The sequence below is a fragment of the Macaca nemestrina genome, chromosome 1 (genome assembly GCF_043159975.1).
Source record: "Macaca nemestrina isolate mMacNem1 chromosome 1, mMacNem.hap1, whole genome shotgun sequence".
Lineage (NCBI taxonomy): Eukaryota > Metazoa > Chordata > Mammalia > Primates > Cercopithecidae > Macaca > Macaca nemestrina.
The window spans coordinates 132,331,762-132,348,436 of record NC_092125.1 but is presented as its reverse complement, the minus strand read 5'-3'; the positions used below and the strand labels follow the sequence as shown (position 1 = coordinate 132,348,436).

Sequence of the window (16,675 nt, the reverse complement as noted above, 5' to 3'; positions counted from 1 at the left end):
CCCCTCGTAGTTGCCACCTCCTGGCGTTCCTCCAACAGCTCCAGCACCGTTCCCACCCAGCCCCCGCAGCAAGCCCCGCCCTCCGTCGCGCAGGCCCCGCCCGCGACTGGCCTCCCTCCTTTCCCGTCCCAGGACGCGTTGCGCGGCCCGGGCCGGAAGTAAGCGAATTCCCGGGTGTGTGTCTGTGTCTGTCTGTGTCTCGCAGCGGCGCGCGGCCCCGGACAAGCGCTGGGGATTCCCGTTTGAGGCGTCACTACTATCACTGCCATCACTCCACGGAGCCACTTCTAGAGGGGAGTAGACCCGGCTCTTCGCCGGGCAGAGAAGATGTTGCCCCTGTCCATCAAGGACGATGAATACAAACCACCCAAGTTCAATCTGTTCGGCAAGATCTCGGGCTGGTTTAGGTGCGGGGTGCTGTGTTTGCGGGGAGGGGGTGTCCGGCAGAAAGGGAGAAGGCCCAGACCTCAGGATGGCCGGAGGTCCAGGGAGGGAGCGTCGGAAACTCCCCGTCAACCCCCAGCTGTGAGGAAAGGAGCATGTGAACTGGGAGGAACTTGAAAGGTGTACCCGGCCTCGGGGTCCGGGCACCTCCTTAACTCTCTCGGCTCTTTTCCACGTGTATCATTCCCAGGTCTATCCTGTCCGACAAGACGTCCCGGAACCTGTTTTTCTTCCTGTGCCTGAACCTCTCTTTCGCTTTTGTGGAACTACTCTACGGCATCTGGAGCAACTGGTAACCAAAGGGGAAAATGGTTTGGGCGGAAACAGGGTGTGAGGGAGACGAAACACTGTTTGCTTAATGCCACGTAGCTCCTCACCAGGAGGTTCAGGTCCTACCGTCATTATCTACCTCTGCTGCTGAGTTGTTTTCCCATGCCCGCACCAATCTGGTAGGGCTACAGTTCTTGAGTAAGATCTGAGGCCTATCCTGTGCAACCTCTGTTGTCACCCTCCCCTCTGGTTCCATCAGGCAAGACTGACAAGCCCCCTCCTTATTTTAGCAGACGGACAGAATCCTTCATTTCTAATTGCAGGCCTTAGCTTTACCCACTTTGTTGGAATTGGGAGAAACTTGTTTGCTGCCTCTCTCAGGGGGGAGTGGCATTTGGATTTCACCCTTAAGATTCCGAGAGTATATTTGAGATGTTCTACTTAGTTTGTTATTGGGGCTGGGAATGGGAGGTTTTATAAAGGGATATCCGGAGAAATATGTGTCATTCTCTTCTCTCTTTAATGCTGAAACTGTCTCATGATTTTCCTCTAGTATTAACTGCGATGTAAAAATCCCATATAGTTTTCTAGAAACAACATTTCTTGGGTTTTGGTGGCACCTTTGAGGGTTTTTCCTTTTTGTTTTTGAAACATCCTTAGGAGGAGGAAAATCTAGTGTGTAAGTCTATGGCAGTGAAGTTACTCTTATTCAGGTATTTGCTGTTGAGTAACTTAAGGTCTTATGAAGTTGTTCTGCTGACAATGAGACTGTCACATTCCTAGGTGTACTAATTCTGTCTTTAGATCCCATACTCGTTCAAAACTCTGAAGAAAGCCAATACTCAGAATTGTACGTAAAGCTTCAGGATGTTGTTGAGTTCCCTGTACTAAATCTTGGAGTCTAGAAAGAACCTGTTTTCTATTTGTTAAGTAGACTTAGTCTCTGTTCTTTAAGACCCATTTTCAGAGAAAATTGCTGTCCTTGATCTTCTGTTGAGATCAAACATTGACAGGTAATATCACCAGGTTTTGTGACATGTATACTTTTATGTAATGCGTGGGCTTCTTTCAATTCAACCATCAATTCAGCTCTACAAAAAATACTCAATAACCAGCAGATTATGAAGGTTATTGGTTTAGTCAACAGTTGTGTATAAAGGCATATTGGCACAATGATATCTTAATATGTGTAATAACCATTTTGAATCCTTTGGGAATCAGATGTATTTATTTCAAGGATACCCCATCATAGATTAATTCTTTAATCCCATAATATTAACACACTTTAATATACTGTAGAAGTTGGAAGCACTTGTACTTGAATAATCACACTTTATCATAAATATGTATTACAGTATATTTTACATTTTTCTCTTCCTAAATTATGCCATAATTTTGGCATAGGTGCTGATTGTATCAAGAGTGTATCATAACTTATATATGCATATTTTGCTACAGATAGTTTCTATTGAAATGTTTCACTATGGCTTTCCATTGCATAAGTCACTCTGTGAAATATCTGATTCAAGAGATTCATACTTGAAGTTCCTAAACCACCTTTCATGGAAAGTTAAGTATATAGTAACTCTTCTGATCTGTAGAGATCTATTGGGGAGATTACTAAAACCGTTATTTTTTAAGTCACTATGCATCAGTGCGTAACAAAAACATCAGTTGTAGGTGACTTGTTCTTTTACCCTTAGGTGACTTGCTCTTCTTTACTGGTACAGCTTATACTGCTTTTCATTGTATTATGTCTTCTAGCTAGATTTGAAATCTAGCTCCAGTGTGTGCTGTACTTAGATCATTTAGCACGTATCCGTCATCTCATGCCCATTTATGTTAATCTCCATATCTACAACCAAATATTCTTAAATATTAATTTTTAATACAGATCTCTTTTTATTGACATTTGGGCAGATTTAGACATTTCTCTGGCCTTTTAATAATCTGGCTTTCTGTGTTTTTTATTTAGACACCAAAATTTTTAGTTCCGTTTGTTGACTGATCAATAATTTCTTTACATGACCAGAAGATTATCTATGTTCCCGTAGGTTCAATTAGCTTTTCAGTTCCTTGATTAAATTTCTTCCAAAACTCATTTTTCCCATAGAGGACTAAAACATGAATAAAACACTCACTTCACAAATAAAGGTTCATAGAAACAGTTGATCTAATTTTAACAAATGTTAAATTGTTCTGGTTCTTTTTCAGAGCCTTCATTTTAAAGGAAGAACTTATAGTTGATTTATATTTTTGATGATGAGTAGGTATCTTCAGTGGAAGAATAGGTAATTGTTGTATGTTTTTCCCCCTCAATAAATATCTGCTACCTTTCACCTTCCCACTAGAATGTAAACTGTATCAATGTACGGATCTTTTCTATCTTATGCAGGCACTTCAGTACATAGAACATAGTGGATGCTTAATACGTATTTGCTAAATGAAAGAATGAGGGAATGATTAATGTATGGAATTACATTACCTATACTAAAAATGGTAACTACCCCTGTTAAGGAAAAACAGCAATGACAAAGCATTACATTACATTCTGTCACTCTTAGAAATTGGGAGGAATATGGTAGAAATTCTGTATGTGATTTTTCGCTTCCTTCTAGTATTTTATTTTTCATTTACTAATTTATTGTTGAGTAACTGACTAATCTCAAGGTAACATAGTGTAAGAATGTGGTTTTGTATCATCTAGGGTTAAGTTTGTTTTCAAGTTACAGAAAAACTCTGCACATCTGTAATCCCAGATACATGGGAGGCTGAGACACCAACATTGCCTGAACCTGGGAGGCAGAGGTTGCAGTGAGCCGAGATTGTGCCACTGCCCCGCAGCCTGGGTAACAGAGTAATACTCTGTCTCAAAACAAAACAAAAACCTAAATTAATGGTTGCTTCAGCAAGATAAAACTTCATTTCCAAGATGGGTACTGTTTGAGCCATCCCTGGCAGCATAATGTCTGGAATGCAGAGAAGAAGAGGTAAAAGGTGTGCACATTGTTTTTGTTTTTTTTTTTTTAAGATTTATCTGGATGCTAACACACGACGCTTTCACTAAAACTTTATCACATGGTCATGCCTAGTTGCAAATGTATTCTTTATTCTACTCAACCATGTATTCTGTGGAAAGTCAGGGATTTTTTACTAAGGAAGAAAGAGAATATGTAGATAGTGTAGGTTCTGGAAGTGGGACTTGAGAGAGAGAGAGACTAACGTATCATCTTCTGGAGGTGGAAAATTGAGGCCTAGAGTTTTTTACTTTGCAAGTGAGCAGCAGAGCCTACAGCACCTATTATCTAAGTTTGATGTCCAAAAAAATCACACTTTTTTTCTAGTATCTCAATATAGTTTCTGTGTTTTTATGTTCTTACATTTTTACTTCATTATTAACAGATTTAATTTCAGTAGTGTTTCTTACCAAAGCTGTTGCAACCATTTTTCCCTTAGACATAGAAGACACTCAGGTAACTCTGAAGGTTAATGTCTTTGTGTTAATAAAGTAAATATTTGTTGAAAAAATGTTTAAGACAATACCAGACATTTTTTTGGTTCTACTTCAGTATAATATTTCACAGCAGATGTTTGTAAAGTAATTCCTTACTGAAGAAAAATAGTTCTATCAATCACATGTTTTTCTATTAAAATTTTCATATATCTTAGTCTTTTAAAATCAACTTTTTCCTTCTCAAAAGGCAGCATTACTTACCAGCTTATGGTGGTGCCTTTTGCTTTCCTATAATTTTATTTTCTACCTTAAAAATATAGATAAGTATTCCATTTTGCTTAGACTTTTTTTTTTTTAAAGTAAGGGACTATATAATGGAACGTGGTGGAGTTGTGGGTTATTTCACTGTAACTCATTTAGTTTACTGACTTTGCTAATGTCAAGATTCTACGAATTTTCTAATTTCCTGATAATACATTGATAGTTAATGTTTTTCCATGACTTTGACTTTCCACATCATGGAAACTACCTGATAAGGGATTTCTGAATTAGGATCATTCCTTATTTTCAATTTTGAACACATGTTTAACAAACAGTAGAAATATACTGTTAGCTTAGTTACCAATAGACCTTTTAAACCATTTTTTATCATTGGCTATTTTAAACATATATAAAAGTGGAGAGTTTAATGTACCCCATGTACCCATCACCCAGCCTTAACATTTATCAATACATGGTCTATCTTATTTCATCTGTTGTCCCTGTTCCACTATTGGAGTGTTTTAAAGCAGACACAAGATGTAATTTCTCCTATAACTATTTCATTATGCTTCTCTAAAAGATAAAATCAACCCCCTCTTTAACATAACAGAAAACCATTATCACCTATGAAAGTTAATGACTCATTAATATCTAGCTAGTGAGTATTCAGGAGTCCCTCATTGTCTCATAAATTCTTTTTATGTTTGGTTTTACAGATTAGAAATCAAACTAGATCCATACATAGTATTTAGCTTATATGTCTCTTGAGTCGCTCTTAATTTATAGGTTCTCTTTCTCCCTTTCTTTGTTTTTGCCTCCAATAGACCCTAAATAAAGTTCTTTTCAAAAATGTCTTTTGCCATATATTCTATTGACATTTGTGCTGTTTTTGCTTCTGTATTCATGTATTGAGGTTTCTCCTTTATACACGAAGATGTTTTCTTTTTCTTTTTTTTAAGGCGGAGTCTTACTGTGTTGCCCAGGCTGGAGTGCACTGGCGTGATCTTGGCTCACTGCAGCCTCTGCCCCCTGAGTTCAAGCAATCCTCCTGCCTCAGCCTCCGAAGTAGCTGGGAGTACAGGTGTGCACCACCACTCCTGGCTAATTTTTTTTATTTTTAGTAGATAGGGAGTTTTGCTGTGTTGGCCAGGCTGGTCTTGAACTCCTGACCTCAGGTGATCCACCCACCTCAGCCTCCCAAAGTGCTGGGATTACGGTATGAGCCACTGCGCCTGGTCGGTTTTCCATGTTAAAATGTCTTTAGAAGGTAGTCATTTAAAAAAGTTTGCAAATACGTTTTAGAGAAACTAGCAGTGTTTGAAGAGGAGTCTACAAGTACATGGATTTTCACAACCAGCTTTACTTTATCATGGTTTACTTTGGTGTTTCAGTCATATAACCTTAGGTATTCTCTGTGCTACCTTTATTTTTTAAGGAAATTTATGCCATGTAGTTTAAATATAATTCATAATCAGAAACATTTTCTAAAATTGAATATGAGCAGTAAAATTGACATCCCTCATAAACAGTATTTTTAAATGTGATAGGTGAGCAGAGAACTAAAAGTAGACTGTTTTTCCCATGAGTTTGTGTATTTGCAGGTAGGTGATTTTTAGATCATGGTATCAGGTTTAAGGGAAAAGATCTCATATTGCAGTGTTTTAAAAGAACATAATGTTCTTCCATCTCAGAAGAGGGAGTAGTTTTTCAGGTAGTCACAATTTATTAAGTACTAAAAATAATATTTTAATGCTAATTAAGTTTACTTAAAATTTAAATAAAATTTCATTTTGATGAGTATTAAAATTGCCGTGCTATATCCACACCTCTTTAAAAGGAACTTGACTGCTATTGTATGGAAAAGAAATTTACTTTTTTTTTTTTTTTTTTTTTTTTTGCATTACCGCAATGTTTGGTGTATGTTGGATGCATATAAAATAAATTTGTTTAAAAAAAAGGAGTGTGGCCGGGCGCGGTGGCTCACGCCTGTAATCCCAGCACTTTGGGAGGCCGAGGCAGGCGGATCACAAGGTCAGGAGATCGAGACCACGGTGAAACCCCGTCTCTACTAAAAATACAAAAAATTAGCCGGGCGCGGTTGTGGGCGCCTGTAGTCCCAGCTACTCCGGAGGCTGAGGCAGGAGAATGGCGTGAACCCGAGAGGCGGAGCTTGCAGTGAGCCGAGATCGCGCCACTGCACTCCAGCCTGGGCGACAGAGCGAGACTCCGTCTCAAAAAAAAAAAAAAAAAAAGGAGTGTTTATTAGTTTGCTAGGCTGGTGTAACAAAACACCACAAACTAGGTGGCTTAAACCACAGAAATTTATTGTCTCACAGTTCTGGAGATTAGAAGTCTGAGATCAAAGTATCATCAGGGTTGATTTCTTCTGAGGGCTCTGAGGAAGAATCTGTTCCATGATCTTTCTGTAGCTTCAGTTGGTTTGCTGGTAATCTTGGACAGTCTTTGGTTTGTAGGAGCATCACCTGATCTCTTCCTTATCTTTGCATGGTGATCTATGTGTCTTCTTCCAAATTTCTCTTTTTTATAAGGACACTGGATGAGGGCTTACCTTAATGACCTAATATTAACTAATTATATCTGCATTGAGCCTGTTACTAATAAGGTCACATTCACAGGTACTAGAGGTTAGGACTTCAACATATGAATTTGGGGGCAGGAACACAATTTAATCCATGACAGTGTTTTACTGAATATATAGTGAAATAGGTAGTAATATATAGATCAATAAATCGGTAAATGTTTACTTTTATTTATTTAGAATGAATGCCCTGCCTTCTAAAACTGATTAGTCATTTCAAATAAAAGCTATATATACTAATAAAGCACTTACATTAAGAAATAAAAACATTAAGAAACCATACCTAGGGAGGAAAAACTAAACCTATTAAATATGTAGTCTAGTTTAGCTCCCCAAATTGACTTTTAAATTTAGTTATAAAATTCCATAAAGTGAACACAACTCTATCATTTTATCAGAATAGAAAGATAGTTTTCTGAAACCATATTTTAACAGTATTTTGCCATAAGTCTTTTCATGGAAAAGATTTCAGAAAACAAAATCATAGACAATGTCTTTATTAGTGGTTTTATCACAGTATAGAGAAATTCTTCACATGAGTCTTTCATACTTCAAAATAAAGTTAAATCATTATTTTCCATGTTACATAGATGTTGTGGTTCAAGTGTGTAATTTTCAGTAATCTATCCAAGGGCAAATCTTAAAATATTAAATCTAAGAGAATTGCATGAATAACATGCCCCTTACCTTGTTCTCATGTATCAGTTTTATTATTCTGTTTTTCCATTTATTCACCAGTTCTCATTCTGCTTTGAGTTAGATGTCAGATGAGATGGTTAAAGTACTATCTGCACTTAAACTAATATATCTATTTCAGTGGAATAAATAAGGTTCATGATAAAAGTTTAAGACGATTTCTAAAATCTTTTGTAGTGATTTGGCAGAGGTTTATAAAAATTATTGAGCTTTTTCTTGTTGGTAAATAAAGTGCTTTGACTTAGTTTCTAATTATATAATTATTCCAAATTATGAGAAAAATTTAAAACCATGCTTTTTCTGTATGTGTGAAGAATGTTTTTGACTTTTAGTTTGTAGCACTTCCAACTGATGAAAGCTCTAGCATCTAGCCAAATATTAAGAGGTATGGGTTGTGCTTGGGAACACCAGGTATTGTAAGCATTAATAAGAGTTAATAATTAATAATCAAGGTAATTTATTAATAATTAGTAATAACAGGAATATTAATGTTGTTTTAATGTGACAAGCATTGTAAATGTTTCACATATATTAACTCAATTATTATAACAATTATGTTACTTTTATACTATTACTCTGTTTAAGTAATGGCTAAATCGAGGCACAAAGAAGTTAAGCAAACTTACTGGTCACAGAACTAGTAAATATGGAGCTGGGATTTGAACCCAGGTACTCTGACTTCAGAAGCTTGTTTTTAAAGACTGAACTGATGATTGCTTTCAGAAAATTTTTATTGACTTCAGGTTCACGGATTTCTTTCCTCAGCTGTGTCCAGTCTGTGATAAGCCAATTGGAAGAATTCTTTATTGCTGATAACTTGTTTTTTGTTTCTAGCATTTCCAGTTGATTATTTTTTGTATTTCCCACTTCTTTACCAAATTTCCCATTGGTTCATATATTTTATCCACTTTTTCCATCGATCCTTTAGCATATTAATTACAGTTTATGATGGCTCCAGTATCTGGGTCAGTATCTTGGTCTGGTTCTGTTAACTGCTTTCTCCACAGTGACTTCTTTTTTTTTTTTTTGGCTCTTTTTGTGTATCTTGAAATTTTTTATCAAATATTGGACATTATGAGTAAAAAACAGTAGATACTGGGGTAATAGTATTTATGATCAGAAATAGGTATGCCTTGTCTGTCAGACCACCAGTTGGTTAGACTTTGTGCTTTTAGTAGTCCCTGTATGGTGCCTATGCCATAGAAGCTCTTTTCTTTATGCTCTTACCCCTACCCAAGCTATAGACTGCTATTGCTTGTTACTCAGTACCCAGTTTATGGTGAAGGCAGAGGGGTATTTGTTGACTTTGACCCAAAACTTCGGTCTTTGGTAGATTCTGTAAGCCTAAACCTCAGGAGTATGATTTTTGTCAACATTTTTACTCCTCCTGTGAAGCCAAACTCTACTCTGTGTATGTGTATGGTCCTGGATGGAAACAACTTTCCTGCTCCATCCCCAGTGGTAGCAGAACATCTGCTTTGTGTTGGTAGAAGATTTCCTGCCCTTCTTTTGGTGGCTTTTCTTAGTGGGTGCTTTAGTATGTATAATATTAATCTTTAAATTATCACAAATAATATATCATTTCATGTATCTGATAAGAACCTTAAAATAATACACTTTGATTTTTTTATTCCGTTCTGTGTGCTATTATTGTCATACCTTAGGTTGTTGACAGTATTTTTTTTTTTTTTTGATTTTTCAATACTTTAAAGATGTTGCTCCATTGCATTCTGGCTTGAATAGTTTCTGAAGAAAAACATGCTATAAATTGTATTTTTATTTTTTTAATTTAATTTTTCTCTTTTTTCCCCTCTGGTTTTCTAAGATTTTTTTCTTTCTCTTTGGTGTTTAGTGGTTTGTGAAGTGTGTAGGGTTTTTTTCCTTGCTTGGGATTCATTAAGCTTCTTGGCTCTGTAATTTATTTTCTTTTATGAATTTCAGAAAACTCTCAAACATTTTCTTTTTAAATGCTTTTCCTTTCTTTTTTTCTTTTCAGTTCCCGAGACTCTAAATACGTATGTGTTAGTATGCTCAATACTTCCAGACTGGTTTGGGAAAGTTTGTATGTTTGTTTCTACTCCCTTTTCTCTTTGTGTTGCACTTTGTATAACTTCTTTTGACCTAACTGATTCTTTCTGTGTCCAGTCTGCTCAGAAGCCCATGACTATTATTACTCCATATTGTAATTTTTAAAAAATTATCATTTCCATTATATTATTTTATAGTTTTTATCTGCGGAAATTCTTCATTTGTTAATGAATTTTCTCTGATTTTATACCACATCCTTTGACATATTAATTGTATTTGTTTTAAAGTCCTATCTAATAGTTCCAATATCTGGGCCATTTCTGGTTCTGTTGACTGTTGTAACTCTTAACAATGAGTCTCTTTTTTTTTTCTTGATTTTGTCATTGAGTGCTGGACATTGTTTAGAAGAATAATAGAGACTGTATATGTCTGGAAATGGGCACACCTATTTTTCTGCCTGGCCATTAATATGGGAGTTTTGAAACTATCTGGTCAATAGTTGAACTGGGGTTGAGCTGGGTTTTGTGTTTTGTTGTTGCTGATTTCAACAAATCACAGCCTTTAAATTTTTCAGTGGTTCCTAGTACTTTGTGATTAGTATTGCATTTGGAATACTGGAGGATTTTTTCAGGGTTCTTGCTCCACTCTCAGCTTTTAGCAAGTTCTGCACATATCTCTTTGTGCTCTCACTGGTAGTTTACTGTTCCCTATACTTTATTCAAGGCTTGGTGGGGAGGGTAGGACTCGGTTCTCTTGTTGTATCCCTAGTCAGGCAAGCCTGTGCACCTGAGTGTCAGGGTGAGTATTAATGATCCTGCAGCTCTCCCTGTCTCTCAGCCTGTCCCCACTGTCCTCAGCCTGGTATCAAAAGGGAGGAGCAGGATACTCAACAATAGCAGACCTTTGCTTTGTAAGATCCTGGGAGCAAGTAGATATCAGCTTCGTCCCAGTAGTAGATGGCTTTTTTTTCCTACCAGTCTTTCAGTGGCAGCTGAGCTTTGCAAGTGACCAAGGGGTGGTCACATTCCTACCCCTCACTCAGCAGCAGATGGTTTTGTTTCTGCCTCTCACAGCAGCTGGGCTTTTCCTTGTGCAGGAGGTATGAGGGTTTACTTTTTAGGTATTTGAAACTTATCCTCAATAGCTATCTATATAGCATATTTAAATTGTTGTTTTAGATGGTTAATTCCTAATGAACAAAAGCTGAATCTTAGACTTTCAGAGAAGGATGCCTACTATTAGGTTTTTATTGTAATTTGTCAATGTGTTTGTTCTTTTCCAGCTTAGGCTTGATTTCCGACTCTTTTCACATGTTTTTCGATAGCACTGCCATTTTGGCTGGACTGGCAGCTTCTGTTATTTCAAAATGGAGAGATAATGATGCTTTCTCTTACGGGTAAGACTTTAAGAAAAAAATCCTTTTTATTGAAATATAAGATAAACACAAAAACCACTAATCTTAAGCTCAGTGACTTGTTAAAAATTGAACACACGTGTAACTTTTGAATCTTTGAAGTCCCCACTCAGGCGTCTTTGAGTTCCTACCTCCTCAAGGGTAACCGCTTTCATAACTTCATGGATGAGTTTTTAAACAGTATATAATTGGAATCTACAGTAATTTGTTGAGATTGCTACCATATAAAGGAATTTCTTAACTTTTTTTTTTTGAAGAAAGTTTTAATATATGAAAATAGGCATTTTTTTTTTGCTTTTGCTTTTGCTTTTTTCTTTTTGAATGGGTACTTTGCTGTTGATTTATTTAAAATCATTTTCTAATATGGTTTTATATTATCCTCTTTAGCTCTGCTTTTATGTAACAGTTCTTATATGCTTGCTGATTTGGACAATTAATCAAATATTTGTAGAGTATCTTTATGCTGAAGGGATTACACTGGATCATCATAGAGGCATAATTTGATTTCCGCCACCTCTGATTGGAGGAAGCAATGGATTTTTTCATTATTTGATTACACTAAGTGTTTCCTGTTTTGAGTTCATAGAATATTTGCAGTATAACTGTATATACGTGTAAGCAGAGCTCAGGATGCATACTCTGTTTCTTTCTCTTCCCCACCCCTTTGTCTTTTCTATTCCCTCTCTCTTCTTTCTGATTCTTCCCCTTTGTCCTTTTCCTCCTCTTCTCTTCCTTTCCCCTGCAAGTGCTCTTTTACATTCTCTTCCTTCTTCATCTGTCTCTCATATTTTCTTTCTCTCTTGTTCCCATCCTCATCCTCTTACTCTCTCTTATCTTCTCCTGAACTCCCTTTTCCTTCTCTTGTTCTTTGCCTCTTATACTTGGGCTTGTGCTCGTGATCTTTTTTTCTCTCTTCTTCTGTGCCCCTATACCTTTCCTGTCTTATTCTTTCTTTTCTTCTGCTCTTTTCCTCTACCTTTTACCCCTTTATCTCTTAGGCTCTGTCTCTCCTCCTCCTCTTCTGTTAACTTCTTTAACTCTGTTTCTTTTTTGTCTCCCTTTCCAAGTCTCTCTTTCCTTCCTTCACTGATTCTCCTTCCCTGAGCTCTCCCTTTCCTGTGCAGTTTCTCTCACTCTCTCCCTGTCCTTTTTACATCCATCTTCTTACATGCACTCTCTTAGGCCTCTTGTTATGTTTTTTACTTTTGGTCCTTCACTACTCCCTCTTTCTCCCTGGCTTTGCTTCTTTCCTTTAGCAAGCACACACTGTTTCTTTCACATGTTCTTGTTCTTGTTCTCTTTAGATATTTATTGAGGGTTCATATGAGTCAAATACTTTTCTAGTTCTAATGATGTAAAAATGATCTAATGATGTAAAGACATGCCTCCTGCCTTGCAGGAACTTGTCTCTTGGGGAAACAGTTTAGTAAAAATATAATAATAGCTTTATATTGTGACAATTGCTAAAAAGGAGATGTGAAGTTCTGTGGCAGAACTTGCTGATTTTAGTTATAACCAAGGGATATGGTTATTTGTTTAATTATAAAAAGTGAGCCAAAAAATACTAATTGTGCATTTTATAATATAGAGCAGTAGATCCTGTATATCTATAAATTCAAACAGCTTGACAGCTCAGATAAGAATACTTTTTATGGCATGATATTGGTGATTTGCAAATAATTTAAACAGTGGTTACTAATAGATTCCTAAGTATATTTTATATTATTAAAGAAAGATTATATCCAAAGTTATAATTTTTTGTTGGAAAATTAGTAATCTATATTATATATCAGAAATCTAATTAGAATAGCTTATTCAACAATCTTTCTGAATAAACAGTAGCCGACTATTAAAAATTCTCAGTTCTTTAATGCTTAGAGTTTCTTTTGTTTCCAATTTAGAATGTATTGTCTCCTGCTCTAAAATGGATTTTAGGAATAGCTTTGAATACCTTCAGTACCGTAGCAGATTTTAATATTCAGCTTTAGCTAGTTGATATAAGAGAATAATATTCTTTCCACTTTTAATTTAATCCTGTCCTCTCCTTCTGTATGTGTTTGTGTGTGTGTGTGTGTGTGTGTGTGTGTGTGTGTGTATGTGTATGTGTGTGTATGTTTTCTTTTGGGAAAGATTAACGAATAAAAGCTGGTACAATATTTAACACTATGAATAATTAGTATAGTAATAAGTAGCATCATTTGTAAACTACTGGTGGCAGTATATCAAAATGACACTGATTAATTCATGTTAAACATGGAGTTGAATTCTCATAAAACCCTCCCAATTCAGGATAACCGCGGTAGTGGACTGACTCTGCAATAGAAGAAAGAGTTGGGGAATATGAGAGCAAGCAAGGACTCTTAAGTATTTCTTTAAATAAAAGTCATCTTTGTGTCTTGCCACACTCTTATTTTTTAAAGAGCAAAGCCAGCATAAAAGTAATATACATCCAGTAGGTAGATAGATACATACATACGTGCGTATATCCATATGTACCTATACTTAAATCTTTTGTATTTTTCTTCCTGGCTCAAGAATCTAAACACTAACCATACTTAATTAGGCAACAGCACATTCATGAATTACATGTTCTCATTCTAAAACCTTCTCAATCTGTTAAGTAAACACAGGTATTTGTAAAGGCAAGTGTGTTTAGTTTTCATGAGTTTTTGTTTTGAACCTACAACCAAGTTTAACAAATATATCTTAAACTCAAGCTAATTAAATCACTCCAACAGCTTATCTGCACTTAGGGAGCACACCTACTAAGCTAGGAATTAGAAACAAAAAGATGCCTGAAAAACATTCTTGCCTTTGATCTTGAAATCTGGTAGAACTCAAGCACAAAAGACTTTCAGTCAAGCATTAGTTATGGGACTACAAAGGTAGATTAAAAGAAAATACTTTTTACTTTTGGATAGTAACCCTGCTGATTTATTACATAAATTCCTAAGTGTAGGTTATGGAATGCTGGCTGCAAATTATTTGAATTTAATGAACTTTTCTCCAGGAAAAAAAAAAAAAAAAAACGTTTTGACAAGTAATATGTTATTTGAATGTGTTAGAAGATAGAAATATGCATTGTTTCTGGGATAGAAATACATGCTATGTTGGAATGCGCTTGACAGGACAAACTCCAACATAACTTTAAATAGAGTACATTTTCAGGAATTCTCTTTAAAAATATTTTTATAGTAAAAATTGTATTACCTAGAAGTTAACATAGAAACCTAGGAAAGGCATGAGTTTTGATGCTCTCATTATATTGTTTAAGGACCAAAGTGGTTAACTGCTATTAGCATCCTTTGAATGATGTTTGAACATGTAAAAATGCTAAGTTAAAGTTGTTCCTGATTACTTTAACTAAGCCAAATACACCGTATGGAAAAATAAAATCTTTCCCCAATGCTTCACACAGGTAGGAAGCAGAAAGCTTCAGAACTCCATGGAACAAAAGACAGGTATTTTAAAAACAGTTTAATTAGAATTATGTGAAGCTAAAATTGGTTCTAAAAATAGGTAATTGAAAGTTTATTCTAAATTTATTAATCTTAGAAAAAGTGTTAGAAATATAAATCTCAAGTTGTCTCTGGGATAAATCAGAAATAATTTTATTTTCCTTCAGATCAAAGCTCTACTTTCCAAAGATTTGAAAGCTAAAAGGTACAAAGCAGAAAGCATAAGGAGTTCTTAGAAAAAGAGAAATTAATAAGTTAAAAAAAAAAACCCTTTTCCAGACCCTTTGTTTTACTTTTTATCTGTTAATCCTTCTTTGTTTGTCCACTTGTCTGGTTCTGTTTTTCCTTCTCCAGTAACAACTTGAGATTTAAATTTCTGTGAAAGGTCTTTCTAAAACTACTTACTCTTAAGAAGATCTTTTGATTGGCTTGTAAAAATCTGTGTTTTGTGGCATTCTGCTTTTAAACAATTCATAATAATTCATTTCCTCATTTCTACTGTATATAAAATAAAATGCACTGTACTATAAACACTAGGACTTTGCTAACCACTTATAACCATATAATATGGTTTGGAATCTCTGAATGTATGTAATTTTATGATTTAATTTTTAAGAAATAACACAAGAATTAAGTTATTGACTTTGTTCCTCTTTAGGTATGTTAGAGCGGAAGTTCTGGCTGGCTTTGTCAATGGCCTATTTTTGATCTTCACTGCTTTTTTTATTTTCTCAGAAGGAGTTGAGGTATAGTAGATAATGATTAAAGTCAATAAATTACATTTCTGTAATGAAAATGTTTATTAATTAAAGATATATAACAGAGCTTTTTCTGACTATTATTAAATATCGTGAACAATCTTGGATTAGATATTTTGTGTGTACAAGAGGAACTTGCAAAATAGTTGGAAAATTAAATATATATGAATCTTCTTGGAATTGAAAACAATTAAATGATAGTGCTTTACAAGTTATGGATGAAGTGTTAATGCTGTGAAATGTAGAGGTATAATCTGGATAGTGAGGTCAATAGGGAAGTATTTCTAAAGAAATTAGAACCTGAGAGTTTTGCCAGTGAATCTTTAACATTTGGTGTATTTTTTAAAAAGGAAGAAAATGTAAAGATTAGTGAACTTAAAATGAAAGGCAGTATTTTTTTTTTTTTTTTTTTTGAGATGGAATCTCGCTCTGTTGCCCAGGCTGGAGTGTAGTGACACAATCTTGGCTTACTGCAACCTCTGCCTCGTGGGTCTAAGCGATTCTCCTGCCTCAGCCTCCCGAGTAGGTTGGATTATAGGCACCCACCACCATGCCCAGCTATTTTTTTTTTTTTTTTAGTAGAGATGGGGTTTCACCATGTTGGTCAGGTTGGTCTTAAACTCCTGACCTCAGGTGATCCGCCTGCCTCAGCCTCCCAAAGTGCTGGGCTTACAGGCGTGAGCCATGAAAGGCAGCATTTTAAGATACCAAATAAGAACAAGTTTTGGACGAAATATTTATGCTTTTAAACATTTGTATGTATTGTAAAATAGTAATTGTTCATTTTTTTACAGTATGTGAGCACTGGTTTTATTTCTATGAACTGTTTTGGGAGGTTTTTTTAGTGCTTTTAATTCCAAAAATAACTGAAAGTGTTTAATATTGTCTTATGATTTTGTTAGTTGATCAATCAGAAATAATATCAATGCCATTTGTTTGTTTTCTAGAGAGCATTAGCCCCTCCAGATGTCCACCATGAGAGACTGCTACTTGTTTCCATTCTTGGGTTTGTGGTAAACCTAATAGGAATATTTGTTTTCAAACATGGAGGTCATGGACATTCTCATGGCTCTGGTATGACGGTTAGAACGCTTTGTTTCTTCATTTTCTACTAGGTTTCTGTCATAATTATTTACTTGAGAGAATTGTTAATTTAAGGTAAATTATATTGATTTCTGATAACAAAAGTAATATGTCAACAGACTATATGAATATCTTCCTGAACTATCCCTTTCACTTCTTTATGCCCCTCCATCTCAGTGCCTTCTCAGAGCTATGCTTGTTATCATGGAT

At 35.6% G+C, this 16,675-nt stretch overlaps 1 protein-coding gene across 2 annotated transcripts in view; it reads left to right on the top strand.

Moving 5' to 3' along the window:
• The first annotated feature begins 136 nt into the window (after positions 1–136).
• LOC105485473 (solute carrier family 30 member 7) overlaps positions 137–16,675 on the top strand; it is an 83,811-nt gene continuing 67,272 nt past the window's right edge. Inside the window, exons 1-5 of one of the 2 annotated variants that reach the window (XR_989588.3) lie at positions 137–407; positions 635–736; positions 11,035–11,148; positions 15,283–15,370; positions 16,330–16,456. Coding sequence is in view for 1 of the 2 variants with exons in the window: in XM_011747870.3 (XP_011746172.1) it covers positions 328–407; positions 635–736; positions 11,035–11,148; positions 15,283–15,370; positions 16,330–16,456 (511 nt within the window). In the remaining variant the exon portion in view is untranslated. The remainder of the gene's footprint in view (positions 408–634; positions 737–11,034; positions 11,149–15,282; positions 15,371–16,329; positions 16,457–16,675) is intronic. The other variant, XM_011747870.3, reaches the window with a different exon arrangement.